Source organism: Podarcis filfolensis (genome assembly GCF_964270895.1).
Source record: "Podarcis filfolensis genome assembly, chromosome: 5".
In the NCBI taxonomy this organism is placed as follows: Eukaryota; Metazoa; Chordata; class Lepidosauria; order Squamata; family Lacertidae; genus Podarcis; species Podarcis filfolensis.
Genome location: NC_139608.1, coordinates 761149 through 786299, shown reverse-complemented (window position 1 = coordinate 786299; position 25151 = coordinate 761149). Strand labels below are relative to the sequence as shown.

General features: G+C 52.1%; 1 protein-coding gene across 8 annotated transcripts in view; it reads left to right on the top strand.

Annotated features, from left to right (window-relative positions):
- The window catches only part of OPA1 (OPA1 mitochondrial dynamin like GTPase), a 57368-nt gene extending 35053 nt beyond the window's left edge, over window positions 1-22315 (top strand). For 4 of the 8 annotated variants that reach the window (XM_083612752.1, XM_083612756.1, XM_083612758.1 and 1 more), the window contains 10 exons: window positions 1-166; window positions 1243-1395; window positions 2437-2545; window positions 2822-2901; window positions 3735-3875; window positions 5154-5270; window positions 7277-7370; window positions 8610-8720; window positions 19249-19329; window positions 20368-22315. In XM_083612752.1, the coding sequence (XP_083468878.1) occupies window positions 1-166; window positions 1243-1395; window positions 2437-2545; window positions 2822-2901; window positions 3735-3875; window positions 5154-5270; window positions 7277-7370; window positions 8610-8720; window positions 19249-19316 (1039 nt within the window). In that variant the 3' untranslated portion in view covers window positions 19317-19329; window positions 20368-22315. Of the gene's footprint in view, window positions 167-1242; window positions 1396-2436; window positions 2546-2821; window positions 2902-3734; window positions 3876-5153; window positions 5271-7276; window positions 7371-8609; window positions 8721-19248; window positions 19330-20364 lie in introns of all 8 variants that reach the window. The other 4 variants (XM_083612759.1, XM_083612755.1, XM_083612757.1 and 1 more) reach the window with 1 other exon arrangement.
- Window positions 22316-25151: the final 2836 nt, after the last annotated feature.

Below are 25151 nucleotides of genomic sequence, written 5' to 3'. Positions count from 1 at the left end.
GGAAGAGATCCTTCAGAAGACCTTGTGGGACAGGGTCTCGACGCACGTGATAGAAAACATCTACCTCCCGGCAGCACAAACCACAAACTCGGGCACCTTCAACACCACGGTGGACATCAAGCTGAAGCAGTGGACAGACAAACAGCTGCCCAACAAGGCCGTGGAGGTGAGACCGTTTGGGGTTGACGTGCGTAAGCAGAGGGGTGCCTCGGCTGAATCTCCTTCTCTCCCCCCCCCCCCCCCCGATTCTCATAGATCAGGCTTCCTCAACCTCGGCCCTCCAGCTGTTTTGAGACTACAACTCCCATCATCCCTGACCACTGGTCCTGCTAGCTAGGGATCATGGGAGTTGTAGCCCAAAAACATCTGGAGGGCCGAGGTTGAGGAAGCCTGTCATAGGTTTATTTTAGGGTTACGCAAAGGATTGCCCACAGTGGCAAGTGTGTGAAGGCTAGCCATGTCCTTGGAGCGGATTCAGAGGTGCATGCCTCTTTGCAGAGCTCTGCAGCTGGCTAGCTCAGGTCCGTTGGGAAATCCATTCTCCCTTTTGAGAGAGAGCGTGTGGGCACCCAGGCCGCTTTCCTGGAGCCCTGCAGTCTCAATGCGCCCCGTATGGCTGAAGGCTTCTTCTTGACACCCTCCATGTCCTGCTTGCGGGATTCCCACTGTGGGCATCGGGTTGGCCATTGCGGGGGCAGGATGCTCGTCTGATTTAGCAGGCTCTTCTGGTGTCCTTGCCACCCAACACCTCAGTTCTGTGCCATCACCAGTTGTGGTCCTTCAAAGTGCCTCTTCCACCCACTCTACTCCTCCGCCAGCCTCACAGGCTGCCCCCTCCCTTCTTTCCACCTGCCTCTGGCATCTCTTCCCACCTCACCTCTCTTCCTGCATAACAACCCTTTCTGCACAGCCCTGGAAACAGCCCCTTCTCATATTCTGTCTGATGTCTCCTCTGCGCCCCACCCACCCTCTCCAGTTCAACCTTTCACTTCCCTCACGGAAGTGGCTCTGTCGGTTATCATTCCGTGTTGGGCATCTTCAGTGTCAGGGCACAGGCGGTCCCCGCCCCCCCCCCCCCATTATTGCACAGGGCATGTGAGTTGATGTGTTTGATGTGAGTCTGTTTCCGCATCTCGTGTTAGATCTGCTCCCTCTGCTGGCCTCAGCGCTTGTCTGAGCCCAGTCTGGTGCCTCCAGCGTTGAGCCGCTTCTCAAGGCCGGACTCTGTTTCCCAATCTGCAGGTTGCCTGGGAGACCCTCCAGGAGGAGTTTGCTCGCTTCATGACGGAAGAGAAGGGCAAAGAGCACGACGACATCTTTGACAAACTGAAGCAAGCCGTGAAGGACGAGAGCATCAAGCGCCACAAGTGGAACGAGAGAGCGGAAGACAGCCTGGTAGGGCCTTAATCCTTTCCCTTAATATATTTCCATGGCATGGAAAAAACGAATCCCTCTCTCTTTTGACAAAGCTTTGTGTGCGCTTTTCTGGTTTTAAAATATTGTCTCTTTATGCACGGACGAAGGAGTTGCCAGAGCCTTTCTTTGGTTGGTGGGGCTTCCAGTGGTGGCGTTGGCATCACTGCTCAGAAATTTGTTCATTGACTAGATTAATTGAATCCATATCGTTACCAGGATAGACATGTGAAGGCCTGGGGGGGAAACAGAAATATCGGATGAAAACCCAGAAAAAGTGGAAAGAGGACGAAATGTTTTTTCCTTTATTGTTGTTGTCATTTCCTGGCCTTCACATCTCTACAGTGGTACCTCTAGTTTCAGACTTAATCCATTTTGGGGTGCCATTCGCACCCCGAAAAGTCCACAGCTAGAGCGCCTCTTCTGCCCATGTGCATGGCGCAATCAAGCACTTCTGCGTTCGTAAGCTGAAAGTCCGTAACGAGAGCGGAACGCAACACAAGGTATCACTGTATACTCAAAATGCTACAGTGACGCTCAGCCAAACGTTCGAATGTCTTTTGGGCAGTATTCAGTCTGACCAAGGCAACAAATGTGTAATGCTGGCTGGGGGCGCGCAGGCCACCCCTCAACTCCTGATCTTCATGCAGAAGCTGTGAGTATAGAGGTGTTCTCCCTCTTACATGCGTTTTGCCCTTATGGGGTCAAATGAAACACCTGAAGAAGGCTGAATCCATTTCGCTGTCCGTCATAACTCCAAGCTTGTCCTTCCCAGAAAGAGAGGGATCTGAAATCAGTTCACAGGGACTCCCTTTCCCCTGCTCTGCTGCCACTTGCAGTGAGCTCACTTGAGCTGGCCTGGAGCACGTCGGCTCTTCCAGCAGCTTTGCTCTGAGAATTCTTGAGGAACAAGCTTCTGAATTATCTGGCGCTTTTGCTGCACATGTGGAAGCTGGGTTGCTTTAAGGGGGAGAAAAAGCAGAGCCCGTTTGGGGACCTAACGGCTCCCCTGTGCTTTGGCAGAGAGTGATCCAGCACAACGCCCTGGAGGACCGCTCCATCTCCGACAAGCAGCAGTGGGACGCAGCGATTCAGTTCATGGAGGAGACCCTGCACAGTCGCCTGAAAGACAGTGAGTGCCCCCCTCTCCTTGGCTGCCTTTCTCGGGAGCTGAGCTTTCGCCACCGGATGCTACCATTAAATCCTCCTGGTCGCCTCTTGGTCTGGTCGCTGTTGTCTCTTCCGCCCTGACCCGTCCTCCTCCTCCTCCTCCTGCAGCTGCTCCTCCCTTTGCAGGCAGTCCAGAATGCTGCTTGTTAAATCAGTGGTTGCTCACCACGAGAGGGAGGGAGAGAATCCCAGTGTGGTGTTGCGTACTCAGTGCTGTGCTCTTTGTGTTCTTCTCCAGCTGAATCAGTCATTGAAGACATGGTGGGCCCAGACTGGAAGAAAAGGTGGCTCTACTGGGTGGGGCGCACCAAAGAACAGGTAAAAAGCTGCCCAGGTGATGCCCTGAGATTCTCTGGCTCAGCCCAGCTGCAATATAGATATATATATATATTTGGCTGTCTGTAGTAACGTTAGCTGAAATGAAGAAGCCTGATCAAAACATGGAAGGAGAGAGCCCTTGCTCTGCAATTCCTGGGTCTACAGAGGTGTGCCCAGATCAAGGCGCTTTTCCAGAGAACCTGAGTGACCCCAAGGCCACACCTCTCCGGGGCTGCCTGCCACCTTGTCTCTCGTTGCAGTTGCACAAGGGTAGCCGGTGGCTATTTGTGCTAATTTCCCCCAATATAGAAATATGTATTCCCTGCATGTGGAGTCCTGGTGCCACTGAAGCATCATAGTAACCAAATTGGGGGAGGGTGTTTAGACAAAGAGGCCCTGAGATCATCCCCCCTCTTGATTATATAGTCTCAGCCTATTTAATTATTTTATTATTTACTTAACAGTTTTTCTATACCCTCTCTAGGGAAGGGCTCCTGGTGGCAGCTCTGCTGCTGTGAAATGCCCCCCCCCAAGACTGACTAAAGTTAAGGCTTCCATGTTTCCAGAAGCCTTTGGAGTCCCTCATCTTGGACCAGCTTATTGGGTTGGGAGGGTGTGAGTCAGGAGCAAGGAGGAGAGAAGCCGGGAACATTCTGTCCCTGCTTTTGTGCTTATAACTTTGCTCAACTTTTGTGCCTTGGCTAGGCGTTATCTTTTGGGAGACTTAAACATGCAAGGTGTACCAGAATCTTGCTTTCATTTTCCCCCACTCTGCTTAGGGCAAGAGTGAGACTTTAAAATAAAAAAAGCAATGGCATTTCTTTTGTTTTAAGACCATCCGCAATGAAACGAAAAACGAACTTGAGAAGATGATAAAATGCAACGAAGAGCATCCGGCTTACCTTGCAAACGACGAGGTCACAACCGTCCGGAAGAACCTGGAGGCCCGCGGGGTGGCCGTGGACCCCTGCCTGGTAAGAAGCTCTGCCAGCTCCTCTCCGTTCCAGTAACAGGGAAAGGCTGGGCTCTGAATATGGAAACTATCATCGGCTCTGAACAGTCCCAGCAAGGCTCGTTGTGAATGTTTGCTGTTCTGCCAAAATGGCTGGTTGCTTTTCGGGAAGTTAAGCTGCCAGACATTCTTGGGGGGGGTCAGAGTATGTGTGTGTGGGGGGTGTTTGATGGTCCTAATAAGGGGAAAGGCTTAGCAGAAGTGCCATGTCTTCCTTCGTTCCCTTTCTCCCTCCCTCTCTCTGAGTAAGACGTTGGCGTCAAAAGCTGGCTGTGTGTTTTCTTGGGCTACTCTTAGGGAGTGCAGTTCATAGCATGTTGGTTTTGGCCATGGGGGAGTCAAATTCTCTACCCAAGATTTCCCACTTTTGGTAAGTAGCTTGAGCAAGGAACAGAGAAGTCAGACCAATTGGTCCATCCAGCTCGGTGTTGTCTGCGCTGTCAGTGACCCTCCAGTATTTTGGACAGGCGTCTGTCCTAGCCCTGTCTGGAGAGGCTGCCAGGGACTGGGCCTGAGTCCTTCTGCATGCCAAGCAACTGCTGCATCCCTGAGCTGTAACCCTTTCCTAAATTCCCAGACTTCTTGTGAGGATGCAGTTAGCTGAAGACTGTGTTTGAGGGGGGGAAGCTAGATCAGGGGTCCGCAATGTTTACCTCACCTGGGCCGGTTCACTCCTGCGGAGATCACTTCGTGGACCAGATCACATCTGCACAGACATGATTTTCGGCGTCTGTGTAGATGTGATTTCCGGCGCTGTGGAAGCGAGTCCGCGCTCCGCATTGGGCCGGTTTAGCGCAGCACGCAGGGACTCGCCGAGCGGGTGGCGCAGTTCGGGGGCCATTTAAACGACCCCCGTGGGCTGTTCATGGCCCACGGGCCACAGGTTGCTGACCCCTGTGCTAGATGCTGCTTCAGCCGTGATTCAGGAGAGCACGTTTCTTCCGCGCTCTCCGTTTGCAGGAGCACTTTCCCCCCAGGGAATAGGCGGCTGCTGGACAGGTTTCAGTAAAAACAACCACCCCAAAGCAGACCTTGGTGCTTTTCCTCCTCCCCTTCTTGGAAGGTGGTGTCCATGTGAGCCAGCAGGGCCCCTTCTGCTGACAGCCCAGCTTCTCTCTCAGCTGCTTGCAAAGGCTGAGCTTCTGAGCACCGCGCAACATCTGCCAGCCGGCACGTGCTCCGGGGCCGTCCGGATTTGGGCCAACGATAACCAGATGTTCCTCTCTCCCTTTGGTCCCAGATTAAAGACACCTGGCACCAGGTTTACAGGCGGCATTTCTTGAAGAAGGCCCTGGGCCACTGCAACCTCTGCCGGAGAGGCTTTTATTACTACCAGAGGCATTTTGTGGACTCTGAGGTAAGTGGAAGAACTTGCGGGTTACGAGCTCTTAGGAAACGGCAGCCGCCCTCCCCTGATGTCTGGCCAGGAAAGGCGAGGGGTCTCACTCAGCCCCCCCCCCCCGTCTCTCTCTCTCTCTATGATATTTTTGGGACGCTCCACTAGGTGGTAGTCTTGGGATGAACATCTGGTCCCTGCGCCTCTCGCTCTTCCATGGGGCTGCCCCTCTTGAGTTCCTGGGACTCACAAGAAAGAGGGCTGGCTCTCTAGCTGGGATTGAGGGGCCCCCCTTGTCCCCCACATGTGTCCCATGTGAGTCCTCTGCAGCAGTAGAAGGGCCGAGAAGCCCCCAAGGCCAAGCCTTGCTGTGTGGGCCACGCAGTTCTTCCAAGAAGAAGATGGAAGACTTCAAGGGTTGGACTCTAAAAGTATTTTGCACGCCAGAGAAGAAGTGGCTTTTGTCAGGGCCGATGAACTGGAGTTCTTGCAGACGCTGGGCATTTTCCTTTCTGCTGCTGCTGCTTTGCCCTTGCCCTTGCCCTTCTTCACGGCATCTCTGGTTCTGATTCAGTTTGTGCCCTCCCTCGGTTTCCACAACTCCCTTGTGAACTTGTAGAGTTGGAAGGTGCCCCCAAAGGTCGTCTCGCCCGGCCCCCAACCCCCTGCAATGCAGGAATCGCAGGTGAAGGATCCCTGACAGATGGCCGCCCTTGATGGTCTAGCAGGGTGAGGCTTTGCAGCCTTCGTTTCCCCCTCAGGCATATGGACATAGAAAACGCTGCGCCACCAGCCGGCTGAAGCAGGACATTTTGCGTTTGATGCCAGTTTGTGGTGTTAGATAGGATCCTGCATTCCACTGGCTGTGAGCAAGGCACTTGCTGAGGCTGCGTACAGACACCGCAGCTCTTTCCTCTTTTCCTACTGAAAATCAAAGGGGCCTTGCTAAATGTTACCAGGCTTGAGGTCTCCACCAGCAGAAGCTTAGCTGCTTGGGTAGGTGAGGGGCATGAGGGTTAGGGCCGCCTTGCAGGGCAGCCCCCGGGCCATGAGATGCCCTCTGCCCTGGGAGATGCAGGGAGATGGTGCCCTTCTGTGCCTTTTGGGTGCCCCTTTTTATGCTTCAAGGGACGTGGGTGGCACTGTGGTTTAAACCACTGAGCTTCTTGGGCTTGCCAATCGGAAGGTCGGCGGTTCAAATCCCCGCGACGGGGTGAGCTCCCGTTGCTCGGTCCCTGCTCCTGCCAACCTAGCAGTTCGAAAGCACGTCAAAGTGCAAGTAGATAAATAGGCACCGTTCCAGCGGGAAGGTAAACGGCGTTTCCGTGCGCTGCTCTGGTTCGCCAGAAGCGGCTTAGTCATGCTGGCCACATGACCTGGAAAAACTGTCTGCGGACAAACACTGGTTCTCTTGGCCCGTAAAGCAAGATGAGCGCTGCAACCCCAGAGTCGTCTGCGACTGGACTTAACTGTCAGGGGTCCTTGACCTTTTTTAAATGCTTCACAGCTAAGCTGCTCTTCCTTGAATAACCAGTGCCTGTTTCCCTATTACCAAGCTTTCAGTGCCCTTTGTCTTCTGTTGGATTTGCTTGTTCATATTTTATTTAAAAAAGCATTTATATGCCACTTTTCTTTTTTAAAAACAGCTTCAGATTCTGAAAATGCATTTGAAAAGCCATTCCAGTGTAGCACCATAAAAGAGTGATACATCATACACTGACAGCATCACTGATCAGTTGCTGTGCTTCGTTTCTGGGATGACTGCCTAAGGATTGTTTTCGGATGCTTTAGGTGGTCTTGCAATAAGCACGGAAAGGTTTGAGCATGTAATAAGCACAGAGAGGTACCCAGCCAGCATTGCTGGCTGCTTCTGGGCCAAATTGCAGGTGCTGGTTTTTGCCTATCAAACCGTTTTTTGGCTTGGATTGAGAAGAAATGATGAATGAAGCCACAGAAGACGCCATGTGGCCTAGTGGGTGCTTTGCTGCTTCCCTGATGCTCCCTTGTTCCTCACTGTGTGGTTCCAGCTCGAGTGCAACGATGTGGTCCTGTTCTGGCGGATTCAGCGGATGCTGGGCATCACGGCCAACACCTTGAGGCAGCAGCTGACCAACACGGAAGGTGAGAGGCCTGCGGAGGCTGCCCTGCTGGGCCACTCGCCCCAGCCTGCTTGGGCCGGCCACATGCTGCAAGCTCTTCCTTAGTTTGGTGGAAGCCTGGCTGGATGCTGGCGGTGCCGTTGGCCTCCCGGACCCCGGCTGCGCAGGCAGTTTTGGCCCTCTCCAAAGCCTCCTTTTCCTCCCCATCAAAGTTTCTTGTTTTGGGAAGTTTTTAAAGTTTGATGGTGTAGTTGTTGTTGTTGTTGTTGTTCTTTTCCTGTGCCTTTTTGTTGGAAGCCGCCCAGAGTGGCTGGTGCAACCTAGTCAGATGGGTGGGATTTAAGAAATGTCATTATCATCATCATCATCATCATCATTATTATTATTAAAAACAATGCCAAGCATAAGGTTTGTCAATGCGGTCAGACTGGATGGGATCACGATGGAGACTGAAAGTAAGCAGTGGGGGAAATTATATCAGGTCCACCATACAGTGGAACCTTGGTTTACGAACTTAATCCGTTCCGGAAGTCCGTTCTTAAACCAAAGCGTTCTTAAACCAAAGCGTGCTTTCCCATAGCAGTGGGGGACTCAATTTACAAATGGAACACACTCAACAGAAAGCAGAACATGTTCTGCTTCCAAGGCAAAGTTCAAAACTGGAAAACCTACTTCCGGGTTTGCAGCGTTCTTAATCCAAGTTGTTCATAAACTAAGCTGTTCTTAAACCAAGGTACCAGTGTATATTACTTAAATGAATCACAATTTTTTGGAAGCTGTATTGAAAAACAAAAGCATAGTCAGTAAGGAGCTGAAAAGGCATGTGACTCAAAAACTATATTTTTCCTAAGTTCATTGGAAGAGATTGTTTCAGCTGTTCATTACTGACGTGTAAAATGAAGTCTCCAGTGCTCCTTTTTGAGTATCCACTGTCTGTGGCTCAGCTGGTTTGGTTGAGATCAAATCCAGGAAGACAGTAGGGATGGCCCATGGCAAGCCTTGAGGGAGCCAGGAGATCCTTAACCCCCCATCTCTCAGATTACTCCTGGACTCAACAGCTTGGGTATCCTTCTGGAGAGGTTGGCACTGGGGTGGGGTGATGCTGTTTTTGCATCGTTCAGGCATGGCCTGTCCCTTCCAACAGGTATTTCACGTGAATGTAAGATTTGTACAAGCGCTCCCTCTACTATTATCCTCACCCCAACCCCAGATGTAGAAATAGAAATGAATATATTTTAAATTCCCGTTTCCCCCCTGACAGTGAGGCGCCTGGAGAAGAACGTGAAAGAGGTGCTGGAGGATTTTGCTGAGGACTGCGAGAAGAAGATGAAGCTGCTCACGGGGAAGAGAGTCCAGCTGGCCGAGGACCTCAGTGAGTATCTCTCTGGCCCAGGAGCTGCAGTGGCTGCAGCAGCGCATGGAAAAGGCCCTCTCCTGCTGCAGAAGCTGGGTCCTTTGTTCTGGAAATTCTGCTTAGGGTTAGAGATTTGGTTGGTTCTTATTAGGTGCATGCTTAAAAATCCAGAAAGTGCTTGGCTGTAATTTAAAGCCAGAACCATCACCCCCTGCTAAAGGAACCACCTGATCAAAGCAAGGTTGCCCTGGGGTGCCTGCTCAGGGGAACACCGCCCCACCCCTACATTTATTCATTTCTCTGTTCCTTTCCAAGTAAGCTGTCCTACTACAGGCTCAGTGCCTTCTAGCTTCCTGGCCCATGACACCACTGAGCGGCCCCAACAGCTGTGACAGTTTCGGCTAGCAAGCTTTAGAGTTGGTTGCCCAGCCAGAAAAAAAAACACACGTAAAGGCATTTCGTGCAAAGAAAAGATGCCCTCTGGATCGGTCAGGGTTTCGCCTCCCTGGCTGTAGGAGCGAATGCTGTGCCTCTTTCCATGACGGCAGGAGCAGATCACATCTGGAAGGCATTTTTTGACGTTTCCTTTGTAGCAAGGGGGTGGAGGTGGGAGGCCGTAATACTTTTTCGCCGACCATGGCACCTCTGGCGGTAAAGGCGCAGGTGATAACGTGGCCTGTGTGACACGCGGCAGCAATTGGGGAGGTTCTCCCTCGCCTGCCTCCTCCAGCACTTGTATTTTAATCTCTGGTTGGAAGTAATTGGAAACATTTGCTGGCCAGCAAGCGCCTCTTTTGTTTGGTGATGATGATGATTGATTGATTGATTGATTGATTGATTGATTGATACCCTGCCCATCTGGATGGGTTTCTCCAGCCACTCTGGATGGCTCCCAACAGAATATTATTATTAATAATAATAAAGCGATAAAACATCAGACATTAAAAACTTCCCTAAACAGGGCTGCCTTCAGATGTCTTGTAAATGTCAGATAGTTGTTTATTTCTTTGACATCTGGTGGGAGGGCGTTCCATAGGGTGGGCGCCACCACCAAGAAGGCCTTCTTCCTGGTTCCCTGTAACTTGGCTTCTTGCAATGAGGAAACCGCCAGAAGGCCCTCAGCACTGGACCTCAGTGTCCGGGCAGAACAATGGGGGTGGAGACGCTCCTTCAGGTATACAGGGCTTAGCCCACTTAGGGCTTTCAAGGTCAGCACCAACACTTTGAATTGTGCTCGGAAACGTACTGGGAGCCAATGTAGGTCTTTCAGGACCGGTGTTATGTGGTCCCAGTCACCAGTACTTCTGTCTTGCCAGGATTCAACATCAACCCGTTAGTCGCCATCCATCCTCCAGCCGCCTCCAGGCACTCACACAGAAGTCTTGCTCTGCTGCGGGGAGACGTCAGCGCTGAATGACGCTGGGTTGTCCGAGGGGCTTTGTCATGGTTTGCATGGCTCTGAGATGCTCTTGGACAGCATCTTCTGCTGTCAAGAGGCTGCCATGAGGCAGACAGGTACTCAGTGCCCCGTTTCATGTGAGCCTTTTGTTCTGGACTTTCCTTCGGCCTGTGGAGCCTTCCGTGTTGAGCCCCCTCTTCTTAGGGCGCTAATTCCCCCCCCCCCCTTACGATGACGGCTGTTAAATCCCTGCTAGTGAAGAAATTCCTCAAAAAAGCAAAGGAGCGCAGACTATTAAAAATAATTTCCATACCACAGAACTAATCCAGGTGTTTTATGGGAGGATGAAAACTTCAAATATGATTTTTAGTAACTTAATAAATATACCGTGGCCTTCTGGAATGTCAATAGTTTCTGTGCTAATATTGTTGGGTCAGGATCAAGTATGAAGTTTTATGGCCACAGAACATCTGGGAAAGGCGGGGGCAAAGATGCTTGCATGCCATAATATTCACCCAAACATCCTGGCTTGTCTGTACTACTTACAGCCAATGAGTTACATAAGCATCTGTCCAGGAATTAGCTTTTAATGGGTTGGGTCCTGCTCCGCGCTCGTCTAGCCATGCCTTTGCCCTGCATAACACATTTGCAGGATGGAGACCGGGGCTTGCTGCCTCCGAGAGAAATTGGTTCCCTAGGACCAAACTAACCATGTGCTAAACGCCTGACGGCATTTGATTTTTAAAGAGTTGAGCCTCGCCCCCTACTCCATAGTGCTGGCTAAATTTGCCCTCCAAAGCTGCCATTTGCCCTGGGAGGCTGAATGAAGCATCCCTCCAGGGCCAGGCCAGGTGGGAATTTATTTCCTCCCTGTGTGTTTGTGCTGCCACATAACTAAGATTTCCTGAGGAGGGTTAACCTGCCTGTTGCAGTCCCAGTCCTGATATTTCTGTCTGTCTGTCTCTCTCTGTGTGTGTATTCTTTTAAAAACCTTTTTTTTAAATTTCAGTCATGCATGCAATATGCCTAGTTGTGGGTTTTTGAGCAGCCTGCTCCTGTGTCTCTGTTTTGTTCACTCTCCCTCCAGAATTAGTCGCCTCTTGGAAATTATTCTGGGAAAGGATCAGATTTCCCAAGACCTGGAAGTAGCGAGGCTCTTCGCTGCGGTTTCTCTCTCGTATTTCTCTCCCAGTGGCCGGGGGGTGGGGGACAGCCTAATTTCTCAAAGGCCTTCCTGAGAGATGAGTCTGAGAGCCTGTTCACTCAGGACTTGAGCAGGATGCGGCTCAGAGCCCTGGTGGCAGCTGGTTGAAAAGCCTCAATGTGCAGAATCTTGCCCAGCTTCAGTGGGGATTTCGCGATGCCAGGCAAACTTTTCAGCTCCTTTTTGTGTTTGCATGAGCAGAAAAAGTTGAGTCAGGTGCGACTCTGCAGTCAACTGGAGGTATTTTCACTCTTGTCGTCATTCCTGAGAGCCAGTGTGGTGTAGTGGTTCAGAGCGGTGGACTCATAATCTGGTGAACCGGGTTCGAGTCTCCGCTCCTCCACCTGCAGCTGCTGGGTGACCTTGGGCCAGTCACACTTCTTTGAAATCTCTCAGCCCCACTCACCTCACAGAGGGTTTGTTGTGGGGGAGAAAGGGAAAGGAGGTTGTGAGCCACTAAAGCGGGATATCAAATCCAAACTCTTCTTCTTCTTCTTCTTCTCCTCCTGCTCCCGGAGAGGCAGAGACCCTTCGTGAAATGCCTCAGAAGGAGCAGTGCCTTTTCCCCGCTTCAGGGGGCAGCAGGTGGCTGCCTTTCGGAGGATCCCCATGAAAGAGGGAGGCGGGTTTGCTGGCATGCTGACCTCCTGCCTCTGTTTACCCTCCTTTGTCACTTGCGGAGGCTGCAGCATCTCCCAGGCAGCCGCTGCCCCCAGAGACAGCTTGTGCATTTCCAAGTTCCTTTCTCTGGGGCTTGCCTGGGCTTGCCACCGCCTTTCCCGGCTTCTCTGGAGGAAGCCCTTCCTCACAGCTGCATCGCATGCCCAGGCTTTCCTCCTGGAGGGGGAGGACGCAGCAAGCGGCTTGCGCCTTGCCTTCACAGCCGTTGCCAAGCTGCCAAATCCTCTGGCCTTTGGGGGAGACTATTGAGAAAGTTTGGGCTGCTTTCCCTTGGACCAGTTTTTCCCTCGATCCTTTCGGAGGGTTGAGGTGTGCTCCCCCCCCCTAAATTTTAGCTGTTGTAATTTGAGCAGCAGTTTTAAGGTTAAACAGTACAGTGGTACCTCGGGTTACATACGCTTCAGGTTACAGTCTCCGCTAACCCTGAAATAGTACCTCGGGTTAAGAACTTTGCTTCAGGATGAGAACAGAAATCATGCAGCGGTGGCGCAGCAGCAGCAGGAGGTCCCATTAGCTAAAGTGGTGCTTCAGGTTAAGAACAGTTTCAGGTTAAGAACAGACCTCCAGAATGAATTAAGTACTTAACCCAAGGTACCACTGTATTTCTTGATCATTTTCTGGAATAACATCATTCAGATAATCAAGTGGGAATATTTTAGGTTCGAAGCGTATAGGATATCCGAATACAGTGTTGCCAAATTAGCTAAGTACTCCAGAGTGCCTGTTTTTCAGTAGCCAAGCCATGGACCTCATACTTTTGAAAAAAATTATGTCTCTGTGTTAGTTTTTGTTATGTGAAGGATGCCACAGACCCCAGGGGGTGCGCAGACCACCAATTGGGAGCCTTTATCCTAGAGGTATCAGAGCTATTGGCCTCTCGCTGAGCTATTTCAAGAGGGCATTGATAGCAGAGTCTCTCATTAGTCTAGCTCCTTTGGTTTCCTCTCATTCCGCTCCACTCTGCTTTCTCCCAATAGCCACAGATTTTGCATTGATTCCGATATTAGTTTGGAAGTGGTGATGGTTTGGGAGAGTGTTTATCTGCCGATGCCGTGAAGAGGAAGTGGGCTTCCTAAATATGCAGGATCTGTTTTCGATCAAGGGACTGTTCCAGCTTCAGATTTTCTGAATCCTGGCTACGTAGAACGGCCTGTGCTTGATGGGAAGGGAGGGCAGGAGAGGGAAAGCTTGTCAGGAAAGCTGAGACGTGCCGGCGAGAGGGTGTCCAGCCCCCCCCCCCCCCAAGGCATTGTTAGTCCGTGAAATGCTGGCACCTGGGCAGGTGTCGCAGGCGAGTTGAGACTTTGTTCTGCACAAAGGCCCCTTCCCACGGGGAGAGGCCTGGCCACACACAGGCAGGCGGGGGCTGCTAGCAGGAGCTCTTCCCTTGCGCTCGGACACAGCCCTTGAGGTGGTTCCGGGAGGCTGCTCTCATACTAACTCAGAATAATAATATAATTTATTATTATTTATACCCCACCCATCTGCCTGGGTTTTCCCAGCCACTCTGGGCAGCTCCCAACACAATAAAACATCAAACATTAAAAATTTCCCTAAACAGGGCTGCCTTCAGATGTCTTCTAAAAGTCAGATAGTTGCTTATTTTCTTGACATCTGATGGGAGGGCGTTCCACAGGGCGGGCGCCACAACCGAGAAGACCCTCTGCCTGGTTCCCTGTAGCTTTGCTTCTCGCAGCGAGGGAACCGCCAGAAGGCCCTCAGCGCTGGACCTCAATGTCCGGGCTGAACGATGGGGGTGGAGACGCTCCTTCAGGTCTACTGGACCGAGGCCACTTAGGGCTTTCAAGGTCAGCACCAACACTTTGAATTGTGCTCAGAAACGTACTGGGAGCCAGTGTAGGTCTTTCAAGACCGATGTTATGTCGTCTCGGCAGCCACTCCCAGTCACCAGTCTAGCTGCCGCATTCTGGATTAGTTGTAGTTTCTGGGTCACGTTCAAAGGTAGCCCCACATAGAGCGCATTGCAGTAGTCCAAGCGGAAGATAACCAGAGCATGCACCACTCTGGCGAGACAGTCCACGGGCAGGAAGGGCCTCATCCTGCGTACCAGATGGAGTTGGTAGACAGCTGCCCTGGACACAGAATTGGCCTGCACCTCCATGGACAGCTGAGTTCAAAATGACTCCCAGGCTGCGCACCTGGTCCTTCAGGGGCACAGTTACAGTACTGGGAGCCAATGAAGGTCTTTCAGGACCGGTGTTATGTGGTCTCGGCGGCCGCTCTCAGTTCCCAGCCGCATTGTAACAGTATGACTAGCTCAGGATGGCAGCAGTGGCTCCCGAAGGTGTCAAGAAGGGGTCTCTCCTAGGAAACCAGCAAGGGGGGGCTGGCGGCTTTGAGTGGCAGGGAGCCAAGCTCACTGATGAAGCTGACCCCCTTTACAGGGTTATTGGGAAGAGAAAGGGTCAGGAAGGGAATCCCAGGTGCTCTGGACTGTGTCTTGGGAGTCCTGTCTTTGTTCCTGCCCTGAAAGGTGGCGGCAGCAAAGAGAGATTCAGAGATGCAGGTGTTTCTCAGGGTCCTTTCACAACCGGCCCATTTATTTACGGTGCAAAGCAGAGCTCCTTTTGCGCTTCCTTCATTGCAGGGGGTTGGCACAGCCCTTGGGGTCCCTCCCAGCTGCAGTTTTGTGATTCTCCTTCGTGCCCCCGCCCAGGACTCCTTGCTTCCGTCTTTCCTCAAGGTCCCTAGGGAGGCTTCCAGGATGCCAAGGGGATATTGGGGGTGGTGTTGACATAGGTGCATGCAGGTTCCTAGGTTAAATCAGCCTTCTTACACTGGGTGCTCTCCGAATTGCACCAGCCTGCGCAACTTTGGGATGGGCGTTGTAGTCTGAAGCACCCAGCTGGCGCCAAGTAGGGGGGAGAGCCGCATTGAAACTGTGAGTGGGGACTGATTTTCCAGCTGCAGTTTGGAGAGCCCACCTGGGCCCGCCCTTGTGCTGCCTTGGCTGGTGGCTGCCCTGCTCTGTTCTGCTTCTGCAATTCAGGGGTTCCCAGGAGGGCAGCGATTGGCCTCCTTGCGCGCTGCTGACAATGCGCCCTTTGAGCGTGCTCCTCGCCGGCCGCGCACGCTTCCTCGGACTTCCCTCGCCTCTCCTGCGAGCTTTCCCTTTTAATCCTGCGCAACAGCCTCCGCTGCCGTGATTCATGGGGCGACTCTCCCTGAACTGCTATAAATCCCGCTCCAGCGCCTTCCGCTCGGCAGCCCTTTGTCTGGCGCTTTCGTGGCGCTAATGAGCTAATTGTTTAACAATCTCCCCGGATTCATTTGCCTGCCTCTGCCTCTTTGGGAAGCCGGGGCTGCCGGGGACCTTTTGACAAGCCAATCTTTCTCCCCGCTTGACAGCGGGGCGAGGGGAACAGCGCCGGCCTTTGTAGGCGGGCGAAGAAAGGAGGCCCTTTCCATCCGCCGGCCGTGCTGCTTCCGTCTTGACCCCCTTTCTCTGCGGGGAACACAAATGCGGCAGACAAGCGGAACCTCCCCTGTGTTTTCTTGACCCGCTGGCTGTCCATTCACTTCCCATCTGGTTTTGCAGCCTTAAAGAAACAGAGGGGGGGCCCTCTTATTATAAATCTGTCTCTGCAAGTGATCGATGGAGATCTGTCTCTTTAAGGGCAGCCTGGGTGGCTTTCTCTTTAAAGTTCTGCTTTTTCCTGCCGGTCGGCGCGGTATGTGAGCAAGAGGAAACTGGTTCAAAAATGCGAGGCATTAATGTAAAGTGGTTTCTGAAAAAAGGAAGGGGGTGGGAAATGAAGTAGGGCACGACCCGAGCTCAGATCACCCGGTTCAGGCAGCCTGCAGTCTCTCTGTGCGGCTGCAGAAAGGCATGCAAGGACGGTTCTGGGCGCCTCGCCCCGAAAGGGATATTGTAGGGTTGGAAAGGTTCGGAAAAGGGTAACCGAAATGATCCAGAGACTCTCCTGCAAAGAAAGGTTTCAGAATTTGGGACTTTTCGGTTGAGAGAAAGACAGGTAGCAGGTGACATGACAGAAGTTTGTAAATTTGCACATGGCATAGAGAAAGTGGAGAGAGACATGTTTTCCTCCCTCTCTCCTCACACTAGAACTTGTGCACCTGTAACTAAGCTGTCAGACGGCAGTGGTGGTTGCTCGTGAGTAATCAGTCAGGACTCCGACCTGTCTTTTACAGGTTTTATTTTGGTGCAAAACTATTCACAGTGCAGAGCCATCAGTTCATGTCTGCCTCAATCGCTAGCAGAATCCGGGAGTGGTCGTTTCCGGGACCTCTCCCAACATAAGAGCTTAGTCACCCCCCGCCTTTTCCTCCCTTCTTTGCATTTTACACCTCTGCGCAAGGTGGGTGACTGAAGGAGCGTGCTTTCCTCCTGACCGGCTTGGCCAGGAGCGGTGCTGAGGCTCCCAGCAGCATCCTCTGGTCCCTTCCCCACTGGAGGTGTGGCTTTCCTCACCACAGGAAGAGGAACTGCGTGGCAAGATTTTTGGAGGTTCCCTGTAATCCAACTGCCCCTCTGCTTCCCTGCCCTGTTCCGATGGCAGTCCCCTGACGTAAGCTGAACATTGAAAGTTTCCAGATGGATAAGGGCAGTCCTCCTTCGCTCAACGCAGAGTTAAACTATGGAACTCCCTCCCACAGGAGGCGTGATGGGCACCTGCTTGGGTGGTGTTTGTGGATGATGCCATGATCTTTGGCTAGTTCAGTGAAGTTTATGGTGATGGTGATCTGCCCAGATGGCTTTCAAAGAGGGTGAGACAAATTCATGGAGGAGGAGAGGGCTCTTGATGGCTCCTGGCCAGGATGGCTCTGCCTCCAGGGTCAGAGGGAGCAGTGCTTCTGAGTGCCAGTTTCTGCAAACCACAGCAAGGGAGATCCGCTCTTGGGCATGAATCCTGCATGCTGGGCACCTGGTTGGCCAATAGGAGAACAGGATGCTGGGCTTGGGGGGGGCCTTTTGGCCTCATCCTGCAGCCTCTTTGTATGGTACGTTCTTGCGTGATGCCATCATGGATGGCAATGTCTGGCAGCCCTCTGCTCGGTCCCTTGCCCACTTCCCCAGCTGGGGGGGGGGCGGGATCTGAAACAGGCAAAGCAAAGGGCAGCACTGCAGAAGTTGGGGGTTGAAGTAGCTCTAAGAACGGGGGTGCTGTGAGGTGGCTTTTTCTTTATTTTTCCAGCCCTCGCTCTATCCTGTTCCATCCTGTGCCCCCAGTTACCAGCAAACCTTGCCGCCCCCCTCCCGCCCCCCTCTGTTTTCTGTGTTCACGGTGTGTATTCAGATCGTAATTACAGATCAATTAGTCTGTTTTTGAGCCCCTTTGGAGCCGGTATCAGAGGATTAATGCAAAGAAAATGAGAGGGGCTGTGGGTGTTGTTTCATGTGCAGATAAAGAGCCCCGCAAGGATGAATGGCTCTCTTGAGGCCTCTGAATAGAGGATTTCTTCATTCTGTGTCAGCCGGGGGTTTATGGGAGATTGGGAGAGGGGATTATGGGAATATTCATGACCCAGATCAGGGACCCCGGGATGAATTGGTGGAGGGAAACGGCTCATCTTTTGAGCAAACACGAAGTAAATGGGGAGGAGAATGGCCATTCACTGGGGCCTGCGTCATTGTTGCAAAGCTGCAGGCGGGGCTGTTTAACAGGTGTCACGAGAACCAGGCTCTCCGTATCTCTCGCTCGGTGCCGAAAGCTATCAAAGGGGACGTTGTTTGTGCAGGAGCCATCGGAGCAACTTTGGGGCGCAGAGGTCGGGAGGAAGCAAGGCAGCGAGAGGGTGCTGAGCCCTGAGAGTTCGGGGAGGAAACAGGAGAAGGTTTGGGGTGGGAAAGTTCATGGAATCTGTAGAGTTGGAAGGGACCCCCAGGGTCATCCAGCCCAGCCCCTGCAGTTGAAGCCACGGGTTCAGGTCCTCCTCTCTGGAGCAGCAGAAACCAAACTTGCTCCATTACATGGAAGGACCCAAACCCGTGGCTTCAAGTTGCAAGAAAGGAGATTCTGCCTAACATCAGAACTTTCTGGCCGTCAGAGCTCTTTGGCAGAGCAATGGTCTCCCTCTGGAGGTGGTGAGCTCTCCTTCCTTGGAGGTTTTCAAGCAGAGGCTGGGTTGCCATCTGTCAGGGATGCTCAAGCGTAGATTCCTGTCTTGCAAGGGGTTGAGCTAGATGAGCCTTCGGAGTCCCTTCCAGCTCTACTGTTCTGTGGCTCTGTGATCTTCCATGATAATAATAATAATAATTTTTTATTTATACTCCGCCCTTCCCAGTTCAGAAAACCGGGCTCAAGGCAGCTAACAACAAATTTAAAACACTTAATTGATGCAAGAAAAAACAGCATAAAATACAGTATAGAACATGAATAACAATAAATTCAGAATTCAAAAATCAATTTAGGGGGGAAATCCATCCAATAAACATGAGATGATCACCAGCGCTAGCTGGCTAAGTTAGTCCAGCCGTTCAGCAACAGAGGACGGCATAATGTTCTAGAAAGTAAGCAAAGCCTCCGAGGGAGAAGGTTTTCTGGAGATACCCCCAAGTCCAAGCCAGTGGTGCAGGCTGGGCACCTGGGGGCTGGTCTGCTTGGGCAGAGATTGGGCTGCCCTTCTGCCCTTCCTCAAGCTTTGGGCGGCTCCTTGCTTTGAGTTTTCTGCCTCTGTTTTTTGTAAAACCCTAATAAATATCTTTAAAAAAAAACAAACAAACTCATGCTGGTAGCTTTGAGAACACTGTCCCACCATCTCATCCTCTGTCGTCCCCTTCTCCTTGTGCCCTCCATCTTTCCCAACATCAGGGTCTTTTCCAGGGAGTCTTCTCTTCTCATGAGGTGGCCAAAGTATTGGAACCTCAGCTTCAGGATCTGTCCTTCCAGTGACCACTCAGGGCTGATTCCCTTCAGAATGGATAGGTTTGATCTTCTTGCAGTCCATGGGACTCTCAAGAGTCTCCTCCAGCACCATAGTCTGCAATAAAAGATGGAAATTTAATTAATGCAGTTTAACTATGACGTGTTAATACAGTATTATTAATACAGCAATGCAGTCCTTAGTCTGAGTGCTGGCACCCTCTCCGCTTCGGAGGAGGCTCCTGGCTGCGGATGAGGCAGGCTTGTTGAGGCCTCTGAGGCACCTGTGGGGCAGGGAAGGGATGGGGGCCCAGCCCCACAGCCTTCCTCAGGGAGGCCAGGCCTGTTTCCACTTGGGAGAGGAGCCATTTGTGCCTGGAAACATCCGTCCTGACAGCAGCACCTTAACTTTTCCAGAAAAGGTTCGGGAGATCCAGGAGAAGCTTGAAGTCTTCATTGAAGCCCTCCATCAAGAAGAGAAGTAGCTGGTCCGCACAGGTAAGGAGCTCTGGGTGGTCACTGAGCAACTGCAGCGCTCTGACACTGCCCAAACTGGGCCCGTCTTGCTCTTGTTAACACAGCCAGAAAGCAGGAAGCCCCTTTCATCTTGCCAAGGGACTGTGTGCCTCCATCTTTGCCTGGAAGGGCCCTAAAAGGTTGTTCAGTTAATCCTCCTGCTGCTTCATCCAAGTCTTACAGAATTTTAAGATGCTCCCCAAGGGTCATCTTGGCCACCCAGCTCTGCTTAAAAACCTGGCGAAGGAGCCTGTTCCACTGCTGAAGAGTCCTGACCGTCCAAATGGTCGGAATCGCCTCTTGACCCCTCAGCCACCTTAACAAGCTTCCTAGCTGATTGGAGATTTGAATCTGGGCCTCCCGGTTCCAGCATGGCACACCGGGGGGCTGGGGGGCATTGTGCCCTGTGATGCCCCGTGCTCTGGGCCAATCTGAACGAATGAATCTTCATTTGCGTCAGCCATCGGCCATAGCAATAAAACAACAATACAATATCCAAAGAATAGAAATAAAAAGCCAATTATATAAAATACATTTTGGGGTTTTGAATCAGTGGTCAAATAGTGGACCTTATTCTGATTGCCCCAGCTAAAAACCTTGCCTGCTCATCTTGATCTGCCAAGAGAAAGGAGACTGTGGCAGTGGCTGGGCGACCCAGAATGGACGATAAAAGAGAGGTGATAATCTCATTCCACAAGTCTTTAAAAAGAGTGCAAGCCAGAAGGGCATGCGCCACCAATTCAGTGCTGCCATCTCTACAGGGCTGTAAGCGTTTTCATGTGGAATCTGTCGGAATCGTGCCTCAAATCCAGCCGAGGGCAAGACATTCAATCTGGGCTGATCTCTCCCTCTTGCTCTTTTACCTTTCTGGGTTTGGCTTGAGGAATCTTGATTGAGATACCTGGCAAGGGAACAGCAACCTGGGATGGCAAAAATGACTTGGGAGGGGGGAACGAGGGGGGTGTCCTCTGTCCAGTCTCTCTCTGCAAATTCAGTCCATTTGTGTTTGTGTTTCAGCAGAGCTTCTACAGGAAGACAAAGCCCCTCTTCTGGAACACACAAAGCACTAGAAATGGCCACACGGCGCCTCCTGGTCCTGCTCTCCTCCCTCTTGCACTTTTTAGGGGTGTCCCAGAACGTCTCCCAGGGAAAGGAGACAATTGGCAGGAGGCAACGAGAGGTCCTGGCTGCCACCTGCCCTTTGGGTGAAGGTGGCAGTAATAATGACGAGGGAAGCAAGCCTGGCAACAGAAACCTACGCTTTCTTACCTGGAAATGATGCCTTGAGGGGGGTGTCCAGATTCTGCAAGTGCTCCCTCTCTCTCTTTTTCCAGGGAGGGGCCAGAAGTAGGGGGTTTTTCTTTCTGGGGTGGCAAGACCCCTTCCGCCGCCTCTAGTGGTTTTAGCCGGTCGGGGGCTCCTTTGCGTGGCGAACCCGAGGGGCTTGAAATAAAATTTTAGCCTTTGTACATACGTCGACAACACCTCCTACGTAATGTTTGTTTGTTTGTGTGACGCAGCGCACTGAGGGGCCCTGCAAGTGAGAGCAGCTGCCTTTCAATGCTCTTCTGGGGAGCCAGATCTTGACTGAGGCACTGGAGAGAAGCTGGGCAGGGGGAGTGAGCCTGGCGGGGGCTCCTAGGCCGTGCCCAAACAGGCACCCGGGGCCCATTCATGGGCATCTGGCTCCAAGAACAGCATCCTCCACTATCCATTTCACTGCAGTTTGCTCTTGGGGTGGGACTTTGGCCAGCTCCATTTCACTTTTTGTTTTTATGCTTGCTGAGAGGGACTCCTTCCTGAGTATCCCACCGGCAGTGGCAGGTTCCAGATAAATCATTGCGCATCAGCCGCTTTTGAGACACGTTGAATAAGCGCCTTAGAGAGGGGGAAGAAGTTCCCAAGAAATTTGCTCTTGGCCTGCGTGGCAGGGGCAGACTCTGGAGGGAAAGCTCCTTTCAGGGACTCGCCCAGTTTGGTTTTTTAATGCTGCAAGGCTCCGGTGGCTTTCGGCCGGGAGAGGGGACCCTGCCGTGTGCTGGTCACGGCCCTCCACACACAGCCCCTTTAAACCCAGCCGTCTCCTCTCTACATCGTGGAAGAAACGGCCTCCTCTGTGCAGACACTTGTCACCCCCGTTGAGCAGCTCCAAGCATCCGTTGTGGGTTGACTGTCGTTTTGCGCCAGCCCTAAATGCAGAAATGTACATTACCAGTAACATTTCCTGTCCCGCTTTTTGAGGTATCTTTCCAAATGTCCTCGTGCCCACTCTCCCCCTCCCTCTCCCCACATCTGCATTGTCTGCCTTTCCACCTCTGCACAAGAGACTTGCTGGTGGGCTGCTTCCTTTGATGGGCTACGCAGTGCTGCCTTTAAGTTCTCTCCCCTCGTCCTCCGGGGATCCTGCCTTGCTGCACTTCACAGGTGGGAGGTGGGGTTTTGTTTTGTTTTTTTCGGCGAAGGGGATGCTGCCTTTGCTGCCCCCCCCCCTCCTCTGCATGGTGTTCTGTGAAATCTGGAAACAAGATGGGCAGGGAGAGGCAGCTGTTGCCAAGAACCAAAATGAGGGAGATGGGAGAGAGCAATCCTCATTCCTCTGCTATTAAAAAAATAAAATGAGATGGCATTTTGTGTGTTTGTGTGTGTAGCAAATGCTTTCGGCCGCACGCCAGAGATTCTGTGCCCTCAATGACGCAAAAGCCTCTTAGCTGCTCTGGCCTTCCTAGAGGCAACTTCAGGATCCCAGAAGGGGATCCTTCTCAAAAAGGGGTGCTGCACCGAGACCCGTCTCTTACTGCCCCCACCCCCCCAATCCTCTTCTTGTACTTCCTTCTGTCTGGTCCACTTTTCAGTTTTAAGCCTCTGTTGCCGACCTGACGTTTAGCATGATGTATCCCGTGGAAGTTATTTATTGAATGCAGATGTCATTGAAGGAAAACAAAATAAAGAGAGGTTTTGAGCACTTAAATTCCTTACTCTCTTCTTTATTTGCATGCCTCCCATCTGCCCCAAGGGCTCAGGTGATGGGGCAGGACCCCCAGCTCAGCAGCAGAGCACCTGCTGTGCCCCAGGCGGTTCAATTCCCCCGTGGCTCCTCCGGGCAGGGCTGGGAAAAGGCTTTCTGCCGGGAACCCCCAAGAGCCCTTTCTGCCAGTCAGCCCGGACCAGGGGTAGGCAACGTGGTGCCCTTCAGATGTTGGTGGACTAGAGCGCCCATCTTCCCATGCTGTTGGCCATGCTGCCTGGACCCAACAGTGAAGCTGCATCTTGGAAGAGCCCCCCTAATTCAAGAGGGAGATGCTCCATGTTTGTGTGCTAGAAAAGTGAAGGCTCTGTTGTCACAGGACCCCTCTCAGCGGTGGGCAGGGGGGCGTCTCTCTCTCTCTCCCTCTCCCTCTCTCTCTCTCTCTCTCTCTCTCTCTCTCTCTCTCTCTCTCGTGAATTCCAGAAGCACGCAACAGCTTTTGGCCTTTTCTTAAAACACTCATATTTCAGCCCCTCAATTAGCCAAGATGGATTGCATTTGGTAAAACAGCGAAGTGCTGGATATTTCATACTGATCACCGAGTGCAAAGAAAATGGATTCCACCCCCCCTTTTAATTATCCCAAGCCAGCATATCAAGAAAAGGGCAGCCGACTACATTTTACTTGAAACTGTATTAAAACAAAATTACCCTAATTATCTTAAGATTTGCTTGAACACAGAAATTATAGTGCATTACTCGGGAGTTTGTCCATCAATCCAGCCCATGAACTTGCAGAACCAGTTTGATGGACACTTTTAACGGAAGGGGGGGGGGCTGTTCATTCCAGGCAGATCTGAATCCCAGTGGCTCCTGGGCTCAAATCCTGCTTGCTGGTTGGCCAGTCTGAGAACAGGATCCTGAACTAGGCAGGGCGCAGGCCTGATCCGGCAGGCTCTTCTTATGGGCAAATGGATCCACTGAGAGAAACTCAATCCAGTTTATGATGTCTTGTTTTTCAAATAAGTCCCTGTGAAAACTGGCCAGCATTTTAGTGCAAAGTTTATCCTGGCGCATCTATTTTTCTATATGTTGCTTGCAAAACCTGGAGGAGGGCGGCTTCCAAAGGATGGCCAGGTTACCGCTTTGGAAAGTCCAAAGGGAACCAACTTCCTTCCGCCTCCTTGCCTGCAGCCCCTCCACCCATGAAAATGCCCCCCGAAATGTTCACACCTCCTTCTCGGATGCAACATCGTTTCTCACAAACCAATGGAGAATGGTAAAAGAAGACGAAAACGCACACCGAGGGAGACATTTTTGGCACAGCGCTAGGAGAGCATCATTTGCCCAGAGAGAGAGAGGCCTGCAAGAGCCTTTGATGCGCAGATATGACACGTTTATTGCCAGCCTCTCCCCACAACGCCTCTTTTCTGTTTTTGTGTGAAAACCAACATCCTCCGTCCTGCTCCAAGGCCATTAGCATTTGCAAAGGCCCTGCTCCATCGCTGGGGGGACCACACGGTGCCCACCCACCCCTCCTGCAATGCACTCGCCTTGTCTATTATGCGGGGGACACAAAGGAGCCCAGAGGCGGGCAGAGGCCTGTCCGATCTTGTCATGTCGCAGCCGCCCCCCCCTCCCCTGAATGGGCTCTGAGGTAGGTAAATTAATTCCAGGGCGGGCGGTGGGCGTCGGATTCCTTTGTGACCCTGCTCCTGTACCATTTGTTTTGGGGCTTGTCGGAGGCTGAGGGACATCTCTGGCCCTTTGTTTCCCATAATTTCCTGGCAGGTTGGGGAGTTAATGCAAGCCATGTCTGCACCCAGCCAAGCAGAAAACAGCCTGGGTAGAAGGCGGGCGCGCTTGGCGCTGCTGGGGAGAGCGGCTGCATGGAAGTGTCAGGTTAAAGGGGTGGGGGGCAGGCAGGAGCCCCCAGAGCCCCCTGCTCAGGTTTCAGCAAAGCACAAGGGCTTGCACACCTGTTCCGCAGCTGCCTGCCATTCTCCCTCTGCGATGAATGATGGCCTGTTTACAGGCCGGGGCTGCAGGCGTCTCCTGCTCCCCCCGCTGAACTCCAGCCCTCTGGAAGGAGACTCACATCTGGGGAACAACCTGTCCCCTTGCAGGAGATCCTTTGGAATGATGTGCGTGAGAAGAGAGCGCAAGATGGCTTGGGGAGAAGGCGGAAAAGAAGTTTGAAGGGATGTCCGAGGGCTGTCTGGTCCAAGCAACCGCAGTGCAGGAATCTCGTCAAAACGGCCATCCACCCTCTGCTTAAAAACAGAGCTCCAATATCTAAATGGCTGCCAGACTGAAGGTGGAGCAAGCTTGCTTTCTGCTGCTCCGAAGGGTAGGACCCCAACCACTGGGTTCAAATGGCAAGGGGAAAAAAATATTCCAACTAAACATCAGGAAGAACTTTCTGATGGTAAGAGCTGTTCCAAATTGGTACTCTCCTCCCTTGGAGATGGTTAAGCAGAGGTTGAACAGCCTCCTGTGAGGGATTTTTTAGCTGAGATTCCTGCATTGCAGGGGGTTGGACTGGATGACCCCTGGGGTCCCTTCTATGAAACCTCCCAAGGAAGGAGAGTCCAGTAGGGAGTCCATTCGACTCTTGAACTTTTCTCACTGTTCTTCCAAATGCTGAGTTGGAATCTCATTTATGGTCCTTCGAATCAAGCCTGCTCCATCTTCCGAGGGCACAACTCTGCAGATATCTGAAGGTGGCTCTCTTACCACCTCTCGGTCTTCTCCTCTCCAGGCTAAACATACCCAACTCCCTCAACCCTTCTTCGTAAGGCTTGGTTTCCAGATCGCAGCCGCTGTTCTCTGCACAGAAC